This window comes from Aythya ferina (genome assembly GCF_964211825.1).
Source record: "Aythya ferina genome assembly, chromosome: 4".
Classification (NCBI taxonomy): Eukaryota; Metazoa; Chordata; class Aves; order Anseriformes; family Anatidae; genus Aythya; species Aythya ferina.
Genome location: NC_140300.1, coordinates 63,977,913 through 63,999,609, shown reverse-complemented (window position 1 = coordinate 63,999,609; position 21,697 = coordinate 63,977,913). Strand labels below are relative to the sequence as shown.

Below are 21,697 nucleotides of genomic sequence, written 5' to 3'. Positions count from 1 at the left end.
CCTTTTAATGTTTCTGTTTTTCTCTGCGTTCCTGTCCTGTTATATCTCATGTGTGACACAGCAAGGACTGCCCTTTATTTATGTTAGGCATGACTAGACTGTAATTCACTGTGGAACAGCCTGCTTGCAAAGTCCCCAAGCCTGCATTTTGTCATCCTTCTTGCCTGACTAGGAATTGATGCAGCTGGGATATGAATGCCATGACTTGCAGCTGACTTCAGTCTCCCAAGTTGCTTCCTCTGGTGCAGAGTTATTTAGACTTTGCTACACCTCAGCCAAGGCTGTGGGGCCGTGCTGAGCTCGGACAAGTGCCACATGGCAAAGTAATTGCCAGTGTTGAATTAGCGGCCCAGATGAGGTTGTTTAACATCCGAGGAACAGCCTGCCCAAGCAGCGTCCCAGCAGTGCTAGGATCACCTTGTGAGTGGAAAAAAAGAAGTCTTCCTTTGCCTATAGGACATTTGGGAGGCTTAAGAGGTCTTGATGCAGACACTTGGAAGAAATGCTGAAAAAATGGACTATAAAAACATGCTGGGATCCCTGAAGGATGGGCTGTTGGCTAGAACTTGTTTCAATGAAGGCTGAAAAGTAGAAGGCATAAATAGAAAGCAACAGGCAGGACTGCACTTTATCTTGGGTTCATCAGAAGACAGAGCAGATAACTGTGTGGTTGCAACAGCAGATCCTTTGGTACCTGGGGTTAAGACAGTTTTTAAAAAGAGCAGGAGATTAAAAGCAATTAACATCATTACTGTCTTTCCAATCCTATTGCACTTCTGCTTGTGAAATCTAGTCACGGGCTTGCACAGCACACGGGGATGGGGTTGGGATGGAGTCGTTGCTCAGCACTGGGCTGATGGCAGGAGGAGCAGATTGCAGGGGACTGCTGCAAATGTGAATGCTGGGCTCTGACGGTGTGGCATGGACCTTAGCCTTGGGTACAGCCGAGTGTCTACATCCTGAGCGTGAGGGACAGGTCTGTTTACACCTCGGGAGCGTTACTGTCAGAAACCACTCTGATAGCTTAGACAACCTGGCAAACAAGCAGTCAGCACAAGACAGCAATGTGACTCCAGCCTATTTTTATCCATGTCTTAGGTGAGAGGTAATACAGTAATTACTCTCTCTCTCAGGGTATGAAACAACCGAGAGAGAAAAAGTCATCAGGAACCCTATGGTACTTTGTTGCCTTTCAGTTTTTCAAGTTAGGGATTTGATGTATTTTTCTAGAGGAAAAGTGGGAGTTACCTGTTAAAGGAAGGAGTGCTCCTTGTTTTGGTGAAGCTTGAGAGCAGTAGAGAAGAAGGAAGAGTTTGTTGTTGGTATTTTGTTACAGGAAAACGTGCTGATAGAGCTATGTATGCCCATTGAAGTTAGCAGGTAAGGGGAACTGTATCTTGACTCGTGGCAAGCACTTGGTGTATTCGTAATACCCGGTGTATTAGCAGTGGATTTTTCCTCTTTGGGAAAATCAATGAGCTAGGGATAGAGCTACCAAATTTCTTAGAAAATAGAAACTACTCCAGAAGTCTGTTGTGCTTGGTCAAGTGCTGTACTCCCACTGCAGTGCTGTGTGTCTTGGCTTACAAACTAGACAGCAAGTTCAATAGTCCAGACCCAGTCTTCCTAGAGAAACACGAGTTATGTGCACTCCTTGACTTGTGGCTCTTCACACCCAAAGCAGTGCTCACAGTCTCCTCTACCCTCATCCACAGAGGTCTCCCAGAGAGATTTCTTGGTAGTCTGCATTGCTCCACATGTCCTTCAAGGCAGAAACATCAGAAAAACCCTGAAAGCTGGTGCAGGATTGGAGTCTGGGACCTCTGGCAACTCTTTCTGCAAGGTGGCAAGTCTTAAATACGAATTGTTCTTTGTGGCCCCAAGAGTCTGCTCACAAGGGTGAATGCATACGTAGACTTGCTAGAAAATACTAGATGCTGGGTGGGGGTATGAAGGCCAGAAACACCATCAAAATATTCGCTTCATGTTTGTTCCCATGAAGACGAACCAAAATGGAAAATGGAAATGGGGGCGTTCTTTGTCCCTGTCCCTTGCTTTTTCTTTCCTAACGCCCAAGTGTCATTGCACGTCTCAGCTTCTAAGTAGTGCTTCAGAATAAATACTCGATTTCCCTTGGCTTTATTATTTCTCCCCTGCATTTTCATATCAACCACAAAGACATAATCTGAAACGTACACAGGAAAAAGGGAAATTATTGCTACTGTTTTCAGAGATAATCAGTTTAATGTCAAATTCATGTGGATTTCTTCATAATGAACAGAACAAATTGAGCTCAAATTCAAACAGTGGGAATCTGAGTCAGAGAGGAAAATTAAAATGAAGAACATTAATATCCTGATTTCTAACCCAACTGAGACCTGATTGTTTCCTAAATGAAATCTCCCATCAAATTCCTCCCACCCACCCAAAAATATAATTAGCTGCGATTTCCATGCTGAAACCCTATCTGTGCCGTTAACTCAGCAGGGACGGCTGTGTGTGTTTTAGGGAGGGTGGGTGAAGTTTTAAATTACCTTCAGATGGCCATATCAGCCTGCATTTTTAGGAGACATTTCTTTAGGAAACGCATCAGAAGGTGAAATCCTGCCTTTGGCAGGGGGCTGTCACTCCAAAAAGATAGTAGCTGCAGGTTAGCACCAGGGAAGCACAGAAGTACTAAGGTGAGTCAGTTTGGGGTTGCTCTCCCCAGATTTTCCTCTTCTGTAGGGTGAGATGAAGATGCTTGGGTTAAGCTGTCTGCATAGAGTTGGTGGTAGGAGGTGTCACAGTCTGGACATGACTTGGCAATACCAGCAGTGAAAACAGGGTGGCTTTTGGTGTGGTTAGAAGGAGAGACAGAAGAGGTAAAAAAAAAAAAAAAAAGAAAAGAAAAAGAAAAAAGGGAAAGAAAAACAAAGAGTAAAATAAAAAATCAGCATTCTCTGGGAATCTCAAATCACAAACCTCTCTGGAAGAGGGGCTCCAGCAAGCCATGCTAACAGCAGCTCCTGCGGATCCCACTGCCCCTCTCACCAAATGATACCCAAAAAAACCTGCCAGTGCCTGTGCCCAGCAAAAAAAAACCAACAAAACAGTTCCTATCCCACAAATTCACCTAAGCTGCCCAGGAACAGCTTAACCTGGTTCAGCATTTTTTCCAGTTGCTGGCTTCAGAGCAGGGATCCGAGCTGCCATGCAAGCCGTGTCAGCCCCTGTTCGTGAGCTTAAATAATTTCTCCGTGGTGAGCCATCCCCATACACTTCAAAGAGTGATTGCTGCTCATCTGAGCCCATCGAAAAGCTGACCCTTTGCTGGCAGTGCCTAGAGAAAGTGGAGGGCAGGTGGAAATGTGGATGGTGGAAGCGTTACCGCTGTCAGGTGTCAGTCTTTTCTCAAGTGGCTCATTCGCTCCCTGATGGATTTATGTGACCAGTGTGACAGTCAGATTTCTGCTGAATTTATGTTGCATATAAGACAAATAGCGAGCAGTTGAGCTCTGGGAGAGGTGGGAATGCCTCTGCTCATCTCGATAGGATATTTCGGAGGGCGCCATGAATTGATGTATCACAGTCAGGCTAAACGGTTCTTACCTGCTCTGAGTAACACCAATCACTCTTCTCGTGGCTGGAAGATATTAGAGAAGAAATACTTTCTCTGCTTTCTCTCCATTTGTTTTCTTTTTACAGTTAGCAGCAAGCACTGCTCCCGTTTCTCCTGTGAAGCCAGTCAGTTTTCATATCGTGTCTTTCACAAAGATAGTTCGTCTGTTTTTTTGTCTTTTGTTTTGTTTTCATTATTAATGAGCAGGATGTGGCTATATGAGCACACAAGTTGGCAGGCAGAGTTAATGGTGAGCAGTACAACGTTTAAGCACATTTTCAAATGTGCTGGGTTGCTCGTTTTCTTTTATCCTCACTCCTATTGTGGCACTGTCGTCGGCAGGTTCAGCACAGCAGACCGCCAAGTACGTCCAAGGCGCCTGTGGTTGCCTTCCTGGTTCATGAATGAATCTGCAGATGCCTAGAGGGAACTCATCACAATATTCCTGGGTGTAAAACTACTTTGCATTCTTTCTTTCTAAGCACCAAACGGTTCAAGAATAATTTGACTAAAGGAAAGTGTCTGTCTCCCGCAGACAGTTTGCCCTTGGCAGTACCATCACTGCGCAACTGGGGACGTGGTGCAGAGCAAGAGGTGCATCTGTTTAAAGCTGAGCTTTGCCCTGGAGATGCTTTAGATGCTTTGTGCTCAGTTTTTTAGTGATTCTCGGGGTTTTCTGGAGGGGAGCAGTAAATACAGAGTACTTCTTGTGATTCTTGAAGTTGAGCCTGGGGTGGCCCTGGTAGGGGATGAAGCCTGTGTGGCCGTTTGGAGACCATCATCTGCCAATGTGCAAATCTCGTTTCATCATCAACATTGCTTTCAGTCAAAGGCAGGGCACTTTTTTCCAGAGCCTGTCCTTTTTGCAGGGTGCTGAGAGGTGTCTGTGCTCGATGCTCCCCTGAGTCAGCAGGTGCACAGTGCTGCACAGACCCAGAGGACACAGCGCTCCTTGCCCTCGAGCATTTCCCTTCCCACTTTTTAGCCCCAGCCCTGGGAAATTTAGTCCTTTAGTCCGTGGTTTCAAGGGTTTCAACAGTCCTGGAGCCTGGAGGCGTCTGATTTATCCACAAACAGCAACAGCAATGAAAACCCACTTTCCGCCTGCCTCAGGAGTATGATTAGCTGTTCAATTTCTGTTCCTTTATGGTCAAGACTGCCTCTTGAGAGTGGAGTAGCGCTTTTCTGAGGTGTTTATGTGTCCCCTGGATGTTTGGTGAAAGTCACAGGGCAAAAAGCAGGGTGAGAGTCCCCAGAGGCATCTCTGTGCTAATCCAGAGCAAGCCCAAGGGCTCTTTTCCAGCGTCTCGTCTAACTACAGTTTCATGAGTGCTGTGGCTTCTGCTCCCTCTCTGGGGAGAGCTGTGCTCAAGAGCACACGCTGTCCCAGCACCAGAAACGCCTGTGCCAGTGGTCACAACAGCGAGGAGATCCTCCAGAAGAAATAGCCCAGGGGTTTCAGAAGCTTGATTTGTGTCAAGACTCTGAAATTTCCATTTTGCCCGGTGCGGGAGGCCATTTCTTTACCTCACCATCCCACTGCCCCTGGCATTTTTCTGATGAAACTGCCCAAGATTTAACTCTTTGATTTCACACCCTGTGCCCCTGCATTTTGTTACCTCTCTGTAACCATTACAGAGCGCGTACATCCTCCCCTTACACTCCCTGGCCCTATGGATACCTCCACCTGGGTCCCACACCCAAACGGGTGGTGTATTTGGGTGAATCAGTCCACGTGCAGTTGCACTGAATCAGCCGGGAGGGATTGCTGTTTGGAGACACGAATCTCTGCAACCCCATTAAGTGGCTGTTGTTTTGGCTAAATGTCAGTATCTGGCATCAAAATGAACCATCCTGATAATTAGATATGAACTGGAAATGAATTCCAGGGAGCTGCGGTAGTTGTAAGCAAATTAATATTTTCTGTTTTGTAACGTAAAAGCAGTATCCTTTTGGACTAGTGATTGCCGTGCTCTCTCTTTTTATTGTTCTGTTTTACTTTTTTTTTTCCCAGTCAGCCATACATTTTGTGCCAGGAAAAATTATGATTTTCTGCTTCAAGGATCAAAACTTAAGGAATTTAGCTCATATTTCTGCTTACGTGCGAAATGAATCCCAGTGCCGATTGTCTTCTCGTCTGTTTTGCCTTTCTGCTGCCTGGGACTGAGTTAGCTGAGATTTGTTGCAGTGATTTCAGTGAGTGACGTGGCATTCTTCCTTTGGGAGATATTATGAACTGGCTTTGATTTTAGGATTGACAGCCATATAATTGGAAGTTCAGTCATTAGGTGGATCAGATTTAAAGAGGAAAAGTAAGGGCAAGGCAATTTCTGAAATCAGAGCGGGCTTTGGGGAGTATTAGATCCAGCAGAGTATTGCTGCAGAGCAATCTTAATATGATGACTGTGAAAGAGGGAGGAAGAAAGCATGGCTGCTTATACAGATTCCTGTAAGCACAGGCCAATTTCTGCCATAGGGAAGGCTCCCTACAAGTAAGAGCTTAGGACTAGTGAGAAATAAGTATAAAGAGGAACAATGAGGGATAATGCACCTTTGTATAGTCACGGTATAGAGAATTACAAACCCTTTGAAGGGGCAGCAATGGTAAAAAGAAATGTCCCATTCTGGGAATGTGTTTGAGCAGTTGAGAAGGAATTGGTGAAGTGATGGCCTCTATCCTGGGGCAAATATTTATAAATCCCTGTAGACTAGCAATGTGTTTGGAACGTGGCCTGCAGATTATAATCCAGCAGAGCTTTATCATCTGAAATTTTATGTAAGAAAGGAAGAAAATAAGGAAAAAGAAATACTTTCCCTGCCCTGTCTCTGCATAAAAGCATGGGATGTTTCATTTTGTTAAGCTCTGGATAGCCCAGAGCTTAACAACCTCATTTGCTGAAATTCCATTTCACTGCAGTCAGTATTAATAGCTTCTCAATGAATAGATTAGATGCTGCAAGTGACAACAAACCTATTTGAGAGAAATTTAATAGGGAGGTTTATTGAAGTTTATTAACTGAATCCTGTTGGCTATTATAAGAACAGAGTTCGATAAATCTAAACATCAGAGCATTCGTTGAAGGGAACCAGGAAAAATGCTGAATATGCCTCTGGTCCTTCAGCAAATGCGTGATTTCACTTTTCATAATTGCATTAATCGTTTGAATAAACTGCAAGAGAACATGTGGAAGACCAGGATTCTTTAAATACAGGAAAAATCTGTGTGTAATACAGTAAAGGACACTACTGAATGCTGATAAGGACAGTCACGATGATAACTGGAGCTTTGACTCATACAAACCTGCTTTGAATATATTTTCTCTCCCTGGAAGTAAAGTGGAATAAAAAAGTTAATGCTAAGTGATGTACAGAGCCAGCCAGAACTTACAAACTGAGATCTGCACAGCAAGATTGGTTCAGCAACGTTCAGGTTAAGGAAATGAATTATTTACTATGGTTAGGGTATGGCAGATCTGTTTGTTTGCTTGTTTTATTGTTTTTGTTTGTGTTTTTTATTATTATTATTATTATTACTATTACTATTATTACTATTATTATTATTATTATTATTTATTTTTGGTTGGTTGGTTTAGTTTTTAAATGAGCACTGAGTCAAGGAGTCATCTCTAACCACCTAGTTGGTGTCCAGGATGCAGCAGTCCCCCGTGCTCGCTGGCAGCTCAGGCACTGCAGTACCTCCCGGGGACTGGTCCGTTCTCTCTCTGCAGGGTGGTCTGAAGTCAAATATATGAAGTGTGAGAAGCCGAGGTGCTTGATTTATGGTGGCTGTGGACAGAAAGATAAGTTGGCTGCTTCGGGAGGCAGAGCGGGCAGGAGCACAGCGCCCTAGCCTAGCCCTGTGGGATGGAAGTAGCAAGAGCTGCATGGATGGGAAAATGTGAAGTCAGGTGAAAGATTAAGGTTGGCCAAAAACACAGCAGTACATGTTTTCGTTGTTGTTTCCTTCTTCGGGAAACAATGAAAAAAGACCAAGAAAAATTACATTTGGGGACTCCCGGGTCAGAGGCAATGAAACATTTTGTTACAACTCCGATGTGCTTTTTCAAAGCTATTTATTTCTGTTTCTGCTCTAATGAAAAGATGACATCATAAGAAAAAGTCCAAGTCAGCTTTCATACAAGCCACTCTTTGGAAACAACCAAAAAATAATTTTCATTTGGAAAACATGGGTTTTTCTTTGGACATTTTTGAAATGCTCAGTTGATTCACTACTTTGTCAGGCTCGATTTGTTAAACGCTTTGGTCTCTTTTCTCTGCAAAACTGCACTTCAGGCATGTCTGCTGCGTGTTGGGGAAATCTTTCCTTCCCCAGCGTGCTCCCACCCTGCTGAAATACTCACAGCAAGGCTAGAGCCGATTTTGGCATGAGATTGAAGAGATAGAAAGCCAAGAGTGATATGTGAGGGCGTTGTTATCTTTGTGGACAGATGACCCAGCCTAAAGCAGGCAAGCTGAAGCCATTTGCAGCCTGGTTGGGCCATGCTGGATGACGTTATTTTTCAGAAGGTCTGGAAGAGCACTGGGATACATTTTCCTTCCTGCTGAGCAGACCACGCAGATGATTCAAGTTAGCTTAAATGCCTTTGTGTGGCTTTGTCAGCCAGCTGCCCACGAGAAATGGTTTGAATTTTGTTTCCGAATGATACAATCTAGAGCCTGGTGACACACGCTTGTCATCTTTCTTTTCATCCTTTGCTTTTAGCTAGCGTCTAAATTTTACCTATGTTTAACAGGGTGCAGCTTTCTCTTATGGTCATAACACCAAATTCTTGCTCTACTGATGTTAAATACAGGCTCTGGTTGTGGTCCTCTCATCCCACTGAACAAGCAGATGCCCAGGTGAGCCTTTGAGTTTGAAGCCTCATCTTTTTCCCACCCTTAAGGGACACAGGCACACAGCACAAGACAGGTTTGCAAATGGAGTGGATTTCCTTTCAGCAGGGCATTTTTGGCTAGCAGAAGTGAAGGTGTTTCAAGGGAGCTGAGCCGAAGCCAACCAGCGTAACTAAGCAAATAAAGAGCACGTTTGGTAATTGCGTGCTGGGCTCAGGTGCTGCAGGAGATGGCAGAGGGATCGTTTGTGTAGGGCATGTTACCGCCGAAAGGCTGCAAAGCAAGGACTGTGTGATTTGCTGGGAGAAGTCAGTGTCATGCCACAGAAGAGGACAAGAGCTGAGGACCCGGCCATAAGTGAGTAAAGAAAAACAAGCGATGGCCAAACGCTGCTTGCTGAGGGTGTTAGGCACACTGCCAGCCTCACACCAAGGCTCACATCGCAAAGGAGGAGATTCGGGGCAGTCAGTAGGTGCAAGCAGCCCTGATCTTTCTGCCTTTCAGTCCCCAGACATGCTTTGGCCATTGCCAGCAGCAGCTATCGCAGCGCCAGTGGCCCATCTTTGCTGTGCACCCACATGTGAGATCGTGGCACGTAGGGTCAAATCAGCCTATTTACTTTCTCTCGTATTTAGGGAGAGAGTGCTGCTTTGATCCCGGGCTTTCTTTATCGAGCTTTGCTGGCTGTTGATTACCAAGGCCATTTTCATGCAAACGGGGTCATAGTCTGGTAGCCCACCTGCTTCTTGTGCTCGTGCCTCATCTGCAGACTTAATCCATCCTTTCTAATAGCCCCGCTGGTTGCTATAGCAATGATAAAGTGTTATGAAAAAGGCAGGATGATACTTAAAAGTATGGCTGGTGTTACCTTTTCCTTTCTCCCTCCTGGGAAGGAGAAACCCAATAATGGGGATTTGGTTGTTGTATTATTGTTTTATCTAAAGCTTTAACTACAGGCTCTCTGGAGCCTGAATGCAGTTCTCTCTCAAAGTCCTTTGAGGCAGGGACTGTTGCAGCTTTAAAGCAGCTAAGGAGAAACAAGAGCCCAGATTAATGAATACGAGCTGTATGCCAGTTTCTTTTTAAGATGCCAGAGGTTAAATTTTCACAGAAGGTGAAGTTTGCGGTGGCAAGCTCACCCAGACAGGAACCTGCTGCTGAGTCCTTAGGGCCCAGCCCAGTGCCTAAAAGTATTGAAAGCAATCGGAAAGTGCTACGGGTGGGTTTGTTTTGGCTTTGCATCAGGAGAATTACTCAGCACTGCCATCACAAATGGCATTTAGATCAGTAAATTAAAAAATCTTCGCCCTCAGGAGTAAAGGGAGAGGAAGGCAGAAGATACAATACTTTTGCTTAGTATCTGCATACGGGCTGTTGTGTTATACCAAGCATCCTCTTTTACACACCTGAGAGAGAGAAAATGACTTATTCTGAGTTTTCAGCCTTCGGTGGTGTTTATAGTTGGGACCGCAGATCTGCATTAAATGGTGCCAGAAATGACCTAGTCCAGAAGAGCCAGGTTTGTGTGAATTCAGCTCGTTTCAGAGCCCACTGGGCAGCAAAGAACCCCCCTGGTGCCCCCAGGCAAGCCAAGCACTGTGTGCTGACACAGATCTGTCCCTTCTCATCTCTCATCATGCGGCACAAGCAGCCCTGGTGCTAAATGCTCTGACCTGCCCAGCTGACACAGGGGGCAGACCCCACGAGCATCCCTGCCTTTGTTGCAGGAGCCGTGTTCTTGGTGAGATCAGACCAGGAATATATCGAGTGAGCTGCTCTTTCTGGCAGCTGCCATTTAAAGACGCCTCGAGCAAAAGCATCCGAAATCACATGGCATGTGTATCCTCCTCTTCCTTATTGAATCTCACAGTGGCCACCTTGGGGATTGGGTTAAATCTCAGATGGGAGGGTTATATCGCTTCTGGATGTATGACTGGCGTTAGCTCTGGACATTCCCATTACCTGAACAAAAGTGAGTCCTGTTTCGAATCCTTTATGGCCCAGCTTGTTTAGAAGTGGCATAAAAGCAGAAACACTTCGATGCAGCTAGTAGGCACACTGGTGTAAAGCTAGTGCAAGAAGACAAGCTGTGCCTACAGTCCCTCGCCCCACATGTACAGGAGATTAATGGATAAATGCGTTACCTGAAAGAAAGGATTGACTCATCTGACTATGAGTTATATTCAAGGTTGCTTAGTTAAGTGTTCATATAATGTTTTTTTACAGGAGACAGCTTTGTTTCCTTATTTCCAATCCCAACAGTTCATCAGTGTAGCCAAAACCATCAGGTGAGAGACAACAGTACTTTTTCCAGCTGCATGTGTTGAGGAGCCTCCCTGGCATGCAGCCCTCATGCAGTGCTGCCTCCTTACCATGTCCTGCGCTCAAAAGGCCAAGGGGCCTGCTAATGCCATGCGCCTCGGGGCGGGAGGGCTGGGGGGGAGCAGAAAAGAGGGGCAGGACAGCGGGCTGCTTTCTCCTGACCCTCTGCAATCGTAGAGCAGCGCCATCCTGGGACGTGGAGCCAGTGTACGAGCACCGCGGGAGGCAACTCTGGAGCTCTGGAGGTCCTTGGGTTTGGCCGGCTTTTGCTTTCTTTAGATACTCTGTTGGTATGAGCTTTCAGAGGGCTTGCTGATAAGGCAAGGCAAGGCAGAGCAGAAGCCAGGTAATTATTTGCAGAGAAGAGGTTGTGCCCTGAACCTCGCCTGCCTTGCAAAGGCTGCCTCCACGGGACCACCTCCGCCACCAGAGGAAGCAGGTGTTGGTCTCCCCTATCCCAAAAGTGACAAAGGCATCGCTGTGAGAGCGGCTGGTTTGAGGAATTGGCTTTTTGATGGCTTGTTTGGGTTTGGGCCAGCAGATACTGGTGACAGCCAGGTAAGGCTAACAGTTTGACTAGCGGCCGAGCTAGGATGCGGGAAGCTGGGAAGGAATATTTGGAAGGTCTGCCACAGCCCTGGCGTGGCAGCAGGCTTGGGAAAAGGTGCTGGTCTGTTTTCTGTGCTCCTTCCCCTCCTCTTTGCCCTCTGATAGCCCTGTCCTGGCTAGCTGGAGTCACCCCATCAAAAACTTGCTTGTTCTTGGGAAGGTTTTGCTCTAATGGTTTAGCCCAAGAGGTAAAAAATAAATGTCCTTGAGTATTCCTGGGAATTGCCCTGGGGTGAGGTTTTGTGTCAGCTGCCTCTCCGGATCCCAGAGGAGTCTTAATGGGGCAAGGGCTTACTAGATTTGTGGTCAGCTAAAAGGAGGGGGGAGGCTTTGCTTCGTGGGCTGATGCCCGTGGTGGGAAACACACTGGGTCTCAGCAGCCACCTGCCAAACCATGATGACCCTAAAAAGCACAAGTCCAGGGGCTGCAACCGCAAGGGACAGACCTCAGCAGGAGGCTGGCTGCTGGCTGTGTGGTCAGAAATGGCTGCAAGGAGGGCAGGGAGTGCTGAAAAATAAAATTAAAAAAAGGTGTTTGCTTGGAAAAAGGAGTGCAAGAGGAGAAGGCACATCTCCATGGTCCACTCTCGCTCCTGAGAGAAACACCGGCTGGGGCTGCGGTGCTCTTGCTCCCCACCTGCCAGGAGGTACAGGGAGGCTTTCGGGACCAGGAGCTGAAGTGAAACTTGCCCTCTTAGCAGTGAGAAACCTGTTCGTGGAGCAGAGCTCTCCGATGAGTGCCAGGAGCCTTCTGGAGAGGATGCACTTTCCATCCTTTCTCTTTAATTACGCTTTTTTCAATTTAAGACGTGTTTCAAAGGACAAGCAAAAGGGATCCTAACACCCAGTGGGAATTAAATGTGCTGTTTTATGTTAATCTTTCTTTTTTTTTTTCTTTTTTCCTTCTTCATTTGGTACTTTTTGGAGAGTTCCCCCCCCCCCCCCCCCATTGTGTAGGCTGCCATCTTCCTGTGTTTATTTGTAGCAAGCATGTGGGCATAGCCTTGCTTACACTCGGAGCAACTGGGGAACCACCATAAATGTAGCTTATCTGCTTTCTGATCCATTTTCTTTTGCATCAGTTTGGATTTGTGCATCGTCAGTAACATCTGTGCTGCTTTAGTGGCCTACAGTTTTTGAGTCTAATTAGCTGGCTGCTTGTAATCAGGACTATTTCAACTGTTATCATTCTGAATGTTCTTTTTTCCCTTTTTTTTATGCCACATTTGCCTGATTGACCTTTTTTTTGTTGTTGTTTTTTTTCTCTGTCTTTCTATCGGGCTGCTCCAGGAGCCATGGCTAATCATCTTATAACCAATGCTCTGCTTCGTCCTCATGGCACTAACAACCCTTATAATACATTGCTTGGGGAATCGGCGGTCTATAACAACCCTTCTGTCAGCATGTACAACGCACAAGGTGTGCTGGAGTTTCTCTCTAATTTTTCTAGTGAGAATTCCATTTTCTGTGGCTTCTTTTGGCCCATTTCTTTCTTTTTTTTTTTCTTCCTTTTTTTTTTTTTTTTTTTCTCCCCACACACACACTTTGTTTTTTTGGAACTGGGCACAAAAATGATCCCCCCCCCTTTCCTTTCATTTCAGTGCATTTTTCCATTTTCCTTAGGCTTTTTTTCCATGAGCGATCAAGTTCACTTTGAGAGACACTCATCAGTCCCACTCAAAGCATTCATAGTAGTTTTTATTTTGATTTTTTTTTTTCAAATCCCCGTGCTTTTGTATTGTTTTGGTCTTGTGTCTGTGTTTTGTCAGATGTATCCATTCTTCTCTTTGTTGTCAGCACATTTCCTCGTTAAACCATTCATTTCAGAAACAGGAACACCTTTGAAGGTAAGTGAAGCTAAAATGGCCTTTGACACCAAAGCTGCTCGTTCGAAATGGCAGAGAGAAATGCGGTCAGCAGCGCACCAGCGTGTCTGCCAGAGGTTACACGAGTAAAAATGCAAAACAAAGCAAAACCGCCCTTGATCTGTAGGAAAAAAAAAAAAAATGACAGCTGAAGCGAGGAGTGGAGGTCGGCTCTAACAAGCAGAGCTTAGACATTGTAGGAAGCGTTTTGCCGTTTGCATTAATACATTTTCTATATGTTATTAGGAAGTAAGAAGAAAGAAGGAATAGAAAAAGGTGTAGGGGAGACGAGGTGCTCTTGGCATACCCTCCTTGCAGCGATAACAAGGGAACAGGTAGAGTCAGTGGTACCTAGCTGAGGCTCCTGCTGGGAGATCAGCCTCGTCACCTACGTGGAGAGACTCCTCCAGCCGTGGGGACCGCTGGGGTTTGTAGGCAGATGTCCTGGTGCTGCTGTAGGGACAGGCAGATGTGTTTAACCAGGACCCGAGGGGCAGCTGGGAAGGATGGAGCTCTGCCAGCTCCTCTCTGTGACGGCTCTGCCACCTCCATTTGATCCAGGGGGGCTGGCTTGAGAGGTGGCCAGATCCTCACAGAGTAACACTGCTTCCAAGCATGTCAGGTGTCCCCTCCCTGTGAAGGTGTCCCTTCCCAGTAAAGGATCCCTAAGGAAGGGAGAATGACGATGGTTATCCTACAAAGAGTAAAATCCCCGTTAAGCTGTATAGCAGAGTACTGTTCACAACAGGAATAGATATCAAACTGTATCACTAGGGTATTTTCATTCAGACCACAAGGAAGCACGTGTGTTTGCCCTTTTTGCTGTTCCTAAATTTCCTAAGCCATGCTAACTTTGTGCAATCAATTTGCTTTCACTAATGCTTTTTCTAAAAGAGACTACTGTTAAGCTTGAAATGCTCTGCGTTATAGGAACTTCTGTGTATCGCCAATGTCAGAACAAGCTTTGATATTCTGTATGTTTCCTTGCATGGTAATGCTGAGATTTGAGGGACTTTCAAAACAGGTTGCAGCAGGTAATGGTGGGTCAACGTCTGGCTTAAGACAAGGCCTAATGTGCAAGTCTGGGTGCCTTGAGCGAACAAAAGTGTTTTGAGCAGAAATGTGACAAAAGGGTTTTACGTACATTTTAATAATCTTGTGTTCTTCTAGCTGGTGAGACTGGATTCTGATACAATTGCCTGAGTTAACAACGTATTGTTCCACAAATAGTGTTATTGATTCGGAAGTGCTATTTGGTGCAACACAAGCAGATGGAAAAGAGAGAAACCTGCCTAGGCTACATCCGTAGGAGATTAAAGAAAGTGGGACCACTAGTGATCCCATTTAAGCCGCAGGAGCTTTCCCATTGACTTTACCAGGCAGCAGAATGCAACCCATTGTGTTCAGGAAGCTGCAAGTTAATTAATGATCAAAGAAAGCGGTACAGCTATTGCTTTGCAAACTGGTTGTTGTCCTGGGACCAAGCATGCCATTAGAAAGTGTGAATATTAGGAGATCCCACGGGGGAAACAAAGGTTAGCAAAAGCAGTTTGGGCTCTTTGGGATTAAAAACCCTGCAGCTTCGGCTAGGACTGGTGTGCAGTGAGGGCTCGCTAGCTCACGTCACTCTACTAACTCATCCCATGTCACCAAGGCTATGATTTTTGTGCACCTTCATCTGCCACTTCTGGTGCTGCCCATGGACAGAGGCAGGACACTGTAGAGAGGGTAAACCTGGGGTCTTACCTCTTCTGTCCATGCCACCCCCTCCCCAGTTACAGGCGTTAAAATACCCTCTCTGTTCAAGCCGAAGCTGCCACATCTGTGTTAGAGTCTCAGCAGGAGCATTGAAAAGAGGCTGGGGATGAGAACCCAAAAGGCCAAAGCCTGCTTACTGGTGGCAAAAGCAATTCCTTCAGTGGGACAGAGCGTAGAAGAAGGAGGAGGTGGTAGGTGAGGAGCCTGGCACCCCGCAGCACGTGCACAGCGCCTGCTGCCATTTGCAGCTGATGGATGTACGCTCGCTCGGTCTCTTGGATGCCTAAGTGTCTCCGAATGGCCTGACCGCTTCCAGGAGTGATAATTTTAAGAGAAGAAGGAAATCACGTAACGAGCTCTGCTTAAATCACAGCGTGCCACAGACCAGTGCAAAGTGGGAAGCTGACAGTTAAACAATGGCTCTTCATCTTCATCTCTGGCTCTCTCTTTTTTTTTTTTTTTTTTAATCCTTCCTTCTCGATAGCTTCATTTAGAGATGCCATTATTCAATCTACTATTTCTCTCACCTTTGTTTGCAAAGTCCATGTAGCTTTCCATGCGTTTTGGTTATAAAAGAACCGAAAAAAAAAAAAAAAAAAAAAAAGCTTCCTTGCAAAAGTTTGTAACGTGCCAGCAGCCCCATGATGAGCAAAGTCGTACTCTTACAAAGCACTGTTGCAAAGGATGGACAGCAAAACATTTTAGCAAGGAAATGGATTTCAGTTTCAACTGCCAGGGGTTATTATAACTAACAGTAAGTAAAGCCATTCGTTTTAAGACTTTGGAAATGACACTGACAGTGCCTGTCTTTTCAAGCATGACTGTTGCGAGCTTTAGACTTTTCTTAAAATTTCCAGGGATTATTTCTTGATTTGTGTTGCACGCTGGACATTTATAATGGCATTGGAAAAAAAGTTTTAAATGTGATTATTTTTTTTAATGAAATGTAGCCTATTGATATTGCGCGTAAAATAATTTTCTGTCTAAAATGTCAATATTTTTAACCTGAAATAAACCATGTAACAAATTCATGTATTCTGGGCAGTGAAAATTATTTCCGTTAACTCTCTTCTGCATATCATCAACTTGCTTTTTACTCATGTTTCTCCTACTGTCGCTGTAAGCTTACTTGTTGTTTTTTCTTTCCTTTTCTTCATGCTGTCGTTTAGAGCCCTACAGAGAGACAAGTATGGGAGTAAAGCTAAACATTGCATATCAAATGTAATTTTTTTTAGTTCACTTTTATTGCATCACATATAGATGATGTAGTTAATAAAGGAAATTCATCTCACAGTTTTGAAATCGGAAGAATCTAGAGCTTATGAATATACATATGTATATGTACGTGTGTGCGTGTGTATGTGTGTGGGTATATATATGTATGTGCACATACATATATATATAGAGAGATAAGATTAGATGGTGCCTTCTTTGTTTATTTCCCGTTTTTGTGGTATCATTTACCCAGCCTAGTTTTTCATTTAGCCGTGCGTACAATTCCTTTGAACTTCACCTTTTAATTTGCAAGGTCGTGGCATTTTTATACGGCGTGTTTCATCCCTGACCCCGCTCTGTTTTCACATGCAATGCCTCCGTTTTATTTCCCCGCTGACGCCCCCCAGCCTCCAGCTCTATGCATTGGCAGCAGAAGTGGCACTCGGTGCCTCAATGCATACAGTGCCCAGCCATCAGACGATCACAGTTCCCATCGCATACAGTCCTCCCCTAAAACGCTCACCCCTCATCTCTCCCTAAACATCATGGCTCGCTGGGGGAGCTTCCAACATGAAAATAAGTGGCTTTGCTCTATGTCTGTGATGGCTAGCTAACTTTTTTTTTTTGCGTAGTTCCCTTGTTTTCTGGAAACACGGGACACAGCAGCACGCTCTAAGCTTCAGAAACCTAAACTCGGACACATTTGGGGCATTTCACTCAAAAGAGAACAAAATCCTGCAGTAGCATTTTCCAGCCATTGACATACACAACTACTGCATCGCAGATATAGACTAAACCCTGTATTTTCAGAAGGTACCCATGCCATGTACCAAGCATGGTGTGAGCAACCGTTAACCCTAAATTGTTGGCTAAAGGCTCCTCTAATCAGCCGCTGCTTGCTGGGAGTTGCTTGTGATTTTCTTGGCAACGCCCAAAGCCCTTAGCTGAAAGGTAGATACACGATTTCATGCACTCCTCGCTCTGGGAATGCCAATAATCCAAAAAAAGAAAGCAGGGCAGCTTAAACTGCCAGTGGCCCGAGTTTCTCCTCCCTTGCCCACTCGTCCCACGTTGCTTTCAAAGCATTTCTCCGCCATCCCCTGCAGCGTGAGGGAGGCAGGAGTCAACCCCAGACTTCTGCTGGCAGTGTTGACACAGGCAATTAGTGGGACAGAAGCGACCAGGCCCATTTGTTGCTAAAATCCAAAGGGCTCATCTGTGGCTGTCTGTGCATTAAATGCTCCTCATGCAAGCCAGGCAGCTGAATTTCACTGGGCTGCATTGTCCCACACAGCAGGCAAGGCAGGAAGGTAGCAAGCCAGGCCCAGGGGCATCCCCAAGACCCTGTCACTCTGTGCAGGTCCCCCCGAGCCTGCTGTACCATGGCAGTGACGGTAGTTTATCTTCATTAAGCCCTCTGCTTTCACTGGGAAAGTAAAATAGAAGCTACTTCTAAAGGCTCTGCGAGACCAGGCAGCAGCTGTCTGCAGCGCTGATTACATTAGCAATGCCACCTGCCCAGTATCAACTAAGTTATTTTGGCCACAGCCTTGGAGCAGGAGAGGTAGGGCATTTAGCCTTATTCCCAAAAAGCTTCAGACAGGAAGCGCTCCGCACCCCTGTCTTGCATGTCTGCACAAGCTAATCACCAAATCTTGCCTTTAGGGCCTATGCCTTTCCTCTGACGTGGAGAGAGGATTTATTTTTCACCTTCAAAGCAAGTAAGGATGCAGTCCTAAGTGAAGCCTGGGTAATGATTAGCCTTGTGCTGTGAATACATTTCCTCAGCTAGGGTGAATTGCCACAGAGCGTGGAGCAAGGGCTGTTTGGACCAGCTCAGGCTCACGTATCCCTCAGCCCCCCCGAGACATTCAGAGCAAAGCCCCGAGCCTCTGGCAGCAGCCGTGCACCGTAGCCACGTAGGAGATGCTGGTGAGGAGAGGTTATTCCTTCCCACCAGCTCTTGCTGCATCAAGTTAAAACTCTTGGCAGCACTTTCCCAATTTTCGGTGGCCAGACCTTAAGTCGGCGAGGCGGAGCCGTGCCCTCTCGTTTTGGCCAAGGCGCTTCTCGCTGCTGAGCCTGGCCCGCCAGTTGCCTTCCCCCAGCAGCGTGGCAGCCTAGGAAAGGGGGTTTTGAGTGTGCACATCCCGCGTGAGTGTCCTCCTGTTTGTACAAGTCACCCTCTCTTGTGTAATGTTTTTCAGAGGGGCTTCTGAACAATGCCAGGGATACAAGTGTCACGGATACTCTACCACTGAATGGTAATCACGGCAACAGCTACAGCATCGCCAGCGGCGAGTACCTCAGCAACTGCGTGCAAATCCTTGACCGCGGGTACAACCACACCGAGAACGCCCTCGAGAAAAAGATCCTGAAGGAACTCACCTCCAACTACATCCCTTCCTACCTGAACAACCACGAGCGCTCCAGCGAGCAGAGCCGCAACCTGATGAACAAACTCGTCAACAGCGTGGGCGGCGGGAGCGAGGACGACGCCATCGTGCTGGACGACGCCACCTCCTTCACCCACGAGGAGAGCCTGGGCCTGGAGCTCATCCACGAGGAGTCGGACGCCCCGCTGCTGCCCCCCCGGGTGTACTCGGCAGACAACCACCAGCCCCACCTCTACAGCCGGCGGCGCATCCCGCAAGACAACAGCGAGAGCTTTTTCCCTTTGCTGACCAACGAGCACACGGACGACCTCCAGTCGCCCAACAGGGATTCTCTCTACACCAGCATGCCCACGCTGGCCGGCATGCCCATGACAGAGAGCGTCACCGCCAGCACCCAGACCGACCCCCCGCCAGCCAAAAGCGGTGATGCCGACGATGTTTACTACAAAAGCATGCCCAACCTAGGCTCCAGAAACCACGTCCATCAGCTACACACGTACTACCAGCTAGGTCGAGGCAGCAGCGACGGTTTTATAGTCCCGCCAAACAAAGAGGGAACTCCCCCGGACGGCAATGCAAAAGGACCCGCTCACTTGGTCACTAGTCTATAGAAGATTAAGCAAAAATTAAGCAAACAGACAACAAACAGCCCCTCCGTAACACTCGGTTTACTGTTCTGAGTTAATACAAGCAGTGGTAATATTGTGTGTACTCCTAAATCTTCATGCTGTTCTAAACAAAATGAAACTCTTGGACTTTTTTTACTGGAATTTTTAGGCCAGCCCGGAAAAAAAACAAAAAAAAACAAAAACAAAAACAAAAAAACAAACAGGAACTGCTGCCCCCCCTCTTCCTCCCCATCCTTCCTCCCTTCAGACAGACTTCATTATGTTAATGAAAGAGATAGGACAGATAACGGCACACTTCGTGGCCTTCTCAAGTTATGCTGTGTTTGTTTAAACAATCCTTGATGCTGTGTTGCTCTTAATACCGAAGACCCGGTTTAAGAAAAAAAAAAAAAAAAGGCAAAGAAAAAAAAAAAAAAAGGCCAAAAATGTGCATTTGAAACTAGTAGAGATGACGCATCTAGGTGGGAGTGCTGCACAAAACAAACGAGCTAGCAAAGCTGTTTATTACAAATCCAGATCACGTAATGGGTTTTGGTCACTCACAGCTGGGTTTGACCGCAGCACCCTTTGCTGCCGGAGCAAACCAAACAAAAATTAAATGAGACGGAAGGGAATCCTAGAATTATATGCTAAACGCATATTTTACGTTTTGCTGTATTAACTGATGATAAAAAACTAATGGCAGAAAAAAAAAGAGAATCGAACAATTTCTATGTAATGTACAGATACTAGCATTGCACATATAGTCTGCTTTCTGTTCCTCCAGAACTTGCGTCCCTGTTAATGTAGTGGAAAAAAAAAAATAAGAACTTTTCTGTTGTGCTGGTCTTGTAAGTTTGTCTACCAGTAGGAGCAAGGTTTTTCATAACTCCTATTTTTCTTTTCTTTCCTTTTGCCTCTTCCCCTGCCCCTCCCATCCCGGTAAAAAGTCTCACTGGGCAAAAAAATAAAAAATAAAAAAATACAAACACCACTTTCTAAGGACCATTTTTAGTAACGCGATAACAGTTTCTTTCCAGCCAAGGGAGCCTTTTATTTCCTTGCTGTGTCTCTCTCTTCGGCCGGCGTATTGCCGGCAGACCTTTTGCAGAATAGAGCAGGGCAAACTTGATGTTTACAGTGCACAACCGATCGTAACAATAATCCTGCGAAGCATCTTTGGCAAGCAGCCCCTCACCCAGGCCATAGGCTCGCATCGAGAAGCCAAGAGGTTTTTGTAGTCGTAGCGGGGCTTCTGCATGAGACGGCGACTTCCCCGTAGGAGCTGAAGGGCCTTCACGGCTCTGCCCGGCCCCCAGTTTAGGCACTTGTACTGCAGTGGTTACGAAGAAAACTGATGGATGCGTAGTGATCTAAAAAGTACTTTTTGCAGTGATTTTTAAAGAAAAAGAAGTCTTCTGTTCGTTATTTCGCCTAACAGGAAAGTTATTTATTTGTCAGGATTTTAAGTAACATAGGCTTTCCAGAGGTAAATTAGCAGCACAGAGAATAATTTCTTTTTTTTTTTTTTCTTTCCGCTTTTTTTTTTTTTTTTTTTTAATTTATGATCATTTTGTATGGTCTCAGCAGTTGAATGACCTCATTACTAATATTTGTTGTAAAAGTGAAGCTTGTTTGCCAACCAATAAACAACTGATCACAATTTAGAAGACACTGTATGTATGTACTGTACGGTTAATCGCTCCTCTCTGCTGTTCCTCCCTGCACTGCTGCCTCCAGTACGTTTCCTCTCCTGTAAGGCATGGGTGAGCAATGCCAAAGAAGGGAAGCCGAGCTGAGCAATTTAAGCACAAGCGTTACGCGGCTGCGGCTGACGAGAGACATCAGGCTAGCCAGACTTGTTTAGGGGCGAGAACAAAGCTGGCCCACGTTTCTTGCAGGTTACTCCAGGTCTGTTTTGTGCCTACTGTATATACCAGACGGTGACGTGCAGATGATTCGAGTATAGTATTTCATGTGTCGTACTTTTTTAATCATTGTAATTTCCTTTTTCTTTTTTTTTTTTTTTTTTAATTTTTTATTTTTTAATTTTGATTCTTCTGAGATTAAAAACTGCTGGTAGCATGTCAAAGAGTAAAAACAAGTCCCCGTTAGGCCTCCTCAGTCTTTGTTTGCTGTCTCTTTATTTTCTTGCTCCGGGCGTTCCCCACAGAAGGCGCCATCGCCACCGCCAGCCACGTTGCCCTAGAGACCCCGTCAGCCTTCCCATCCCACGGCCAAGGGCCCAGACTGCCTTCGTATCCCCCAGGAGCAATCAGGTCTGTGCAAGGGTCTGTTTGGGGCCACCTGAGGTGTTCCTGCAGCCAGCCGCTAATGCCAAAATGCCACGGGGAGGCAATGAGGTCTATCCCTGACCAAGCTGTGCCTCCCAATGGGGTCTAGATTTCGGCATTTCCCATCCTGACCTTGGGAATCCCCTGGTGTCGTAGCATAAGAGTTGTCAGCCAG

General features: G+C 45.9%; 1 protein-coding gene across 1 annotated transcript in view; it reads left to right on the top strand.

Moving 5' to 3' along the window:
- ADGRL3 (adhesion G protein-coupled receptor L3) overlaps positions 1-19,848 on the top strand; it is a 519,229-nt gene extending 499,381 nt beyond the window's left edge. The window contains exons 25-27 of the mRNA XM_084516776.1: positions 12,677-12,805; positions 16,179-16,196; positions 18,432-19,848. Coding sequence (XP_084372902.1) covers positions 12,677-12,805; positions 16,179-16,196; positions 18,432-19,231 — 947 coding nt within the window. The 3' untranslated portion in view covers positions 19,232-19,848. The remainder of the gene's footprint in view (positions 1-12,676; positions 12,806-16,178; positions 16,197-18,431) is intronic.
- The last annotated feature ends 1,849 nt before the right edge of the window (positions 19,849-21,697 follow it).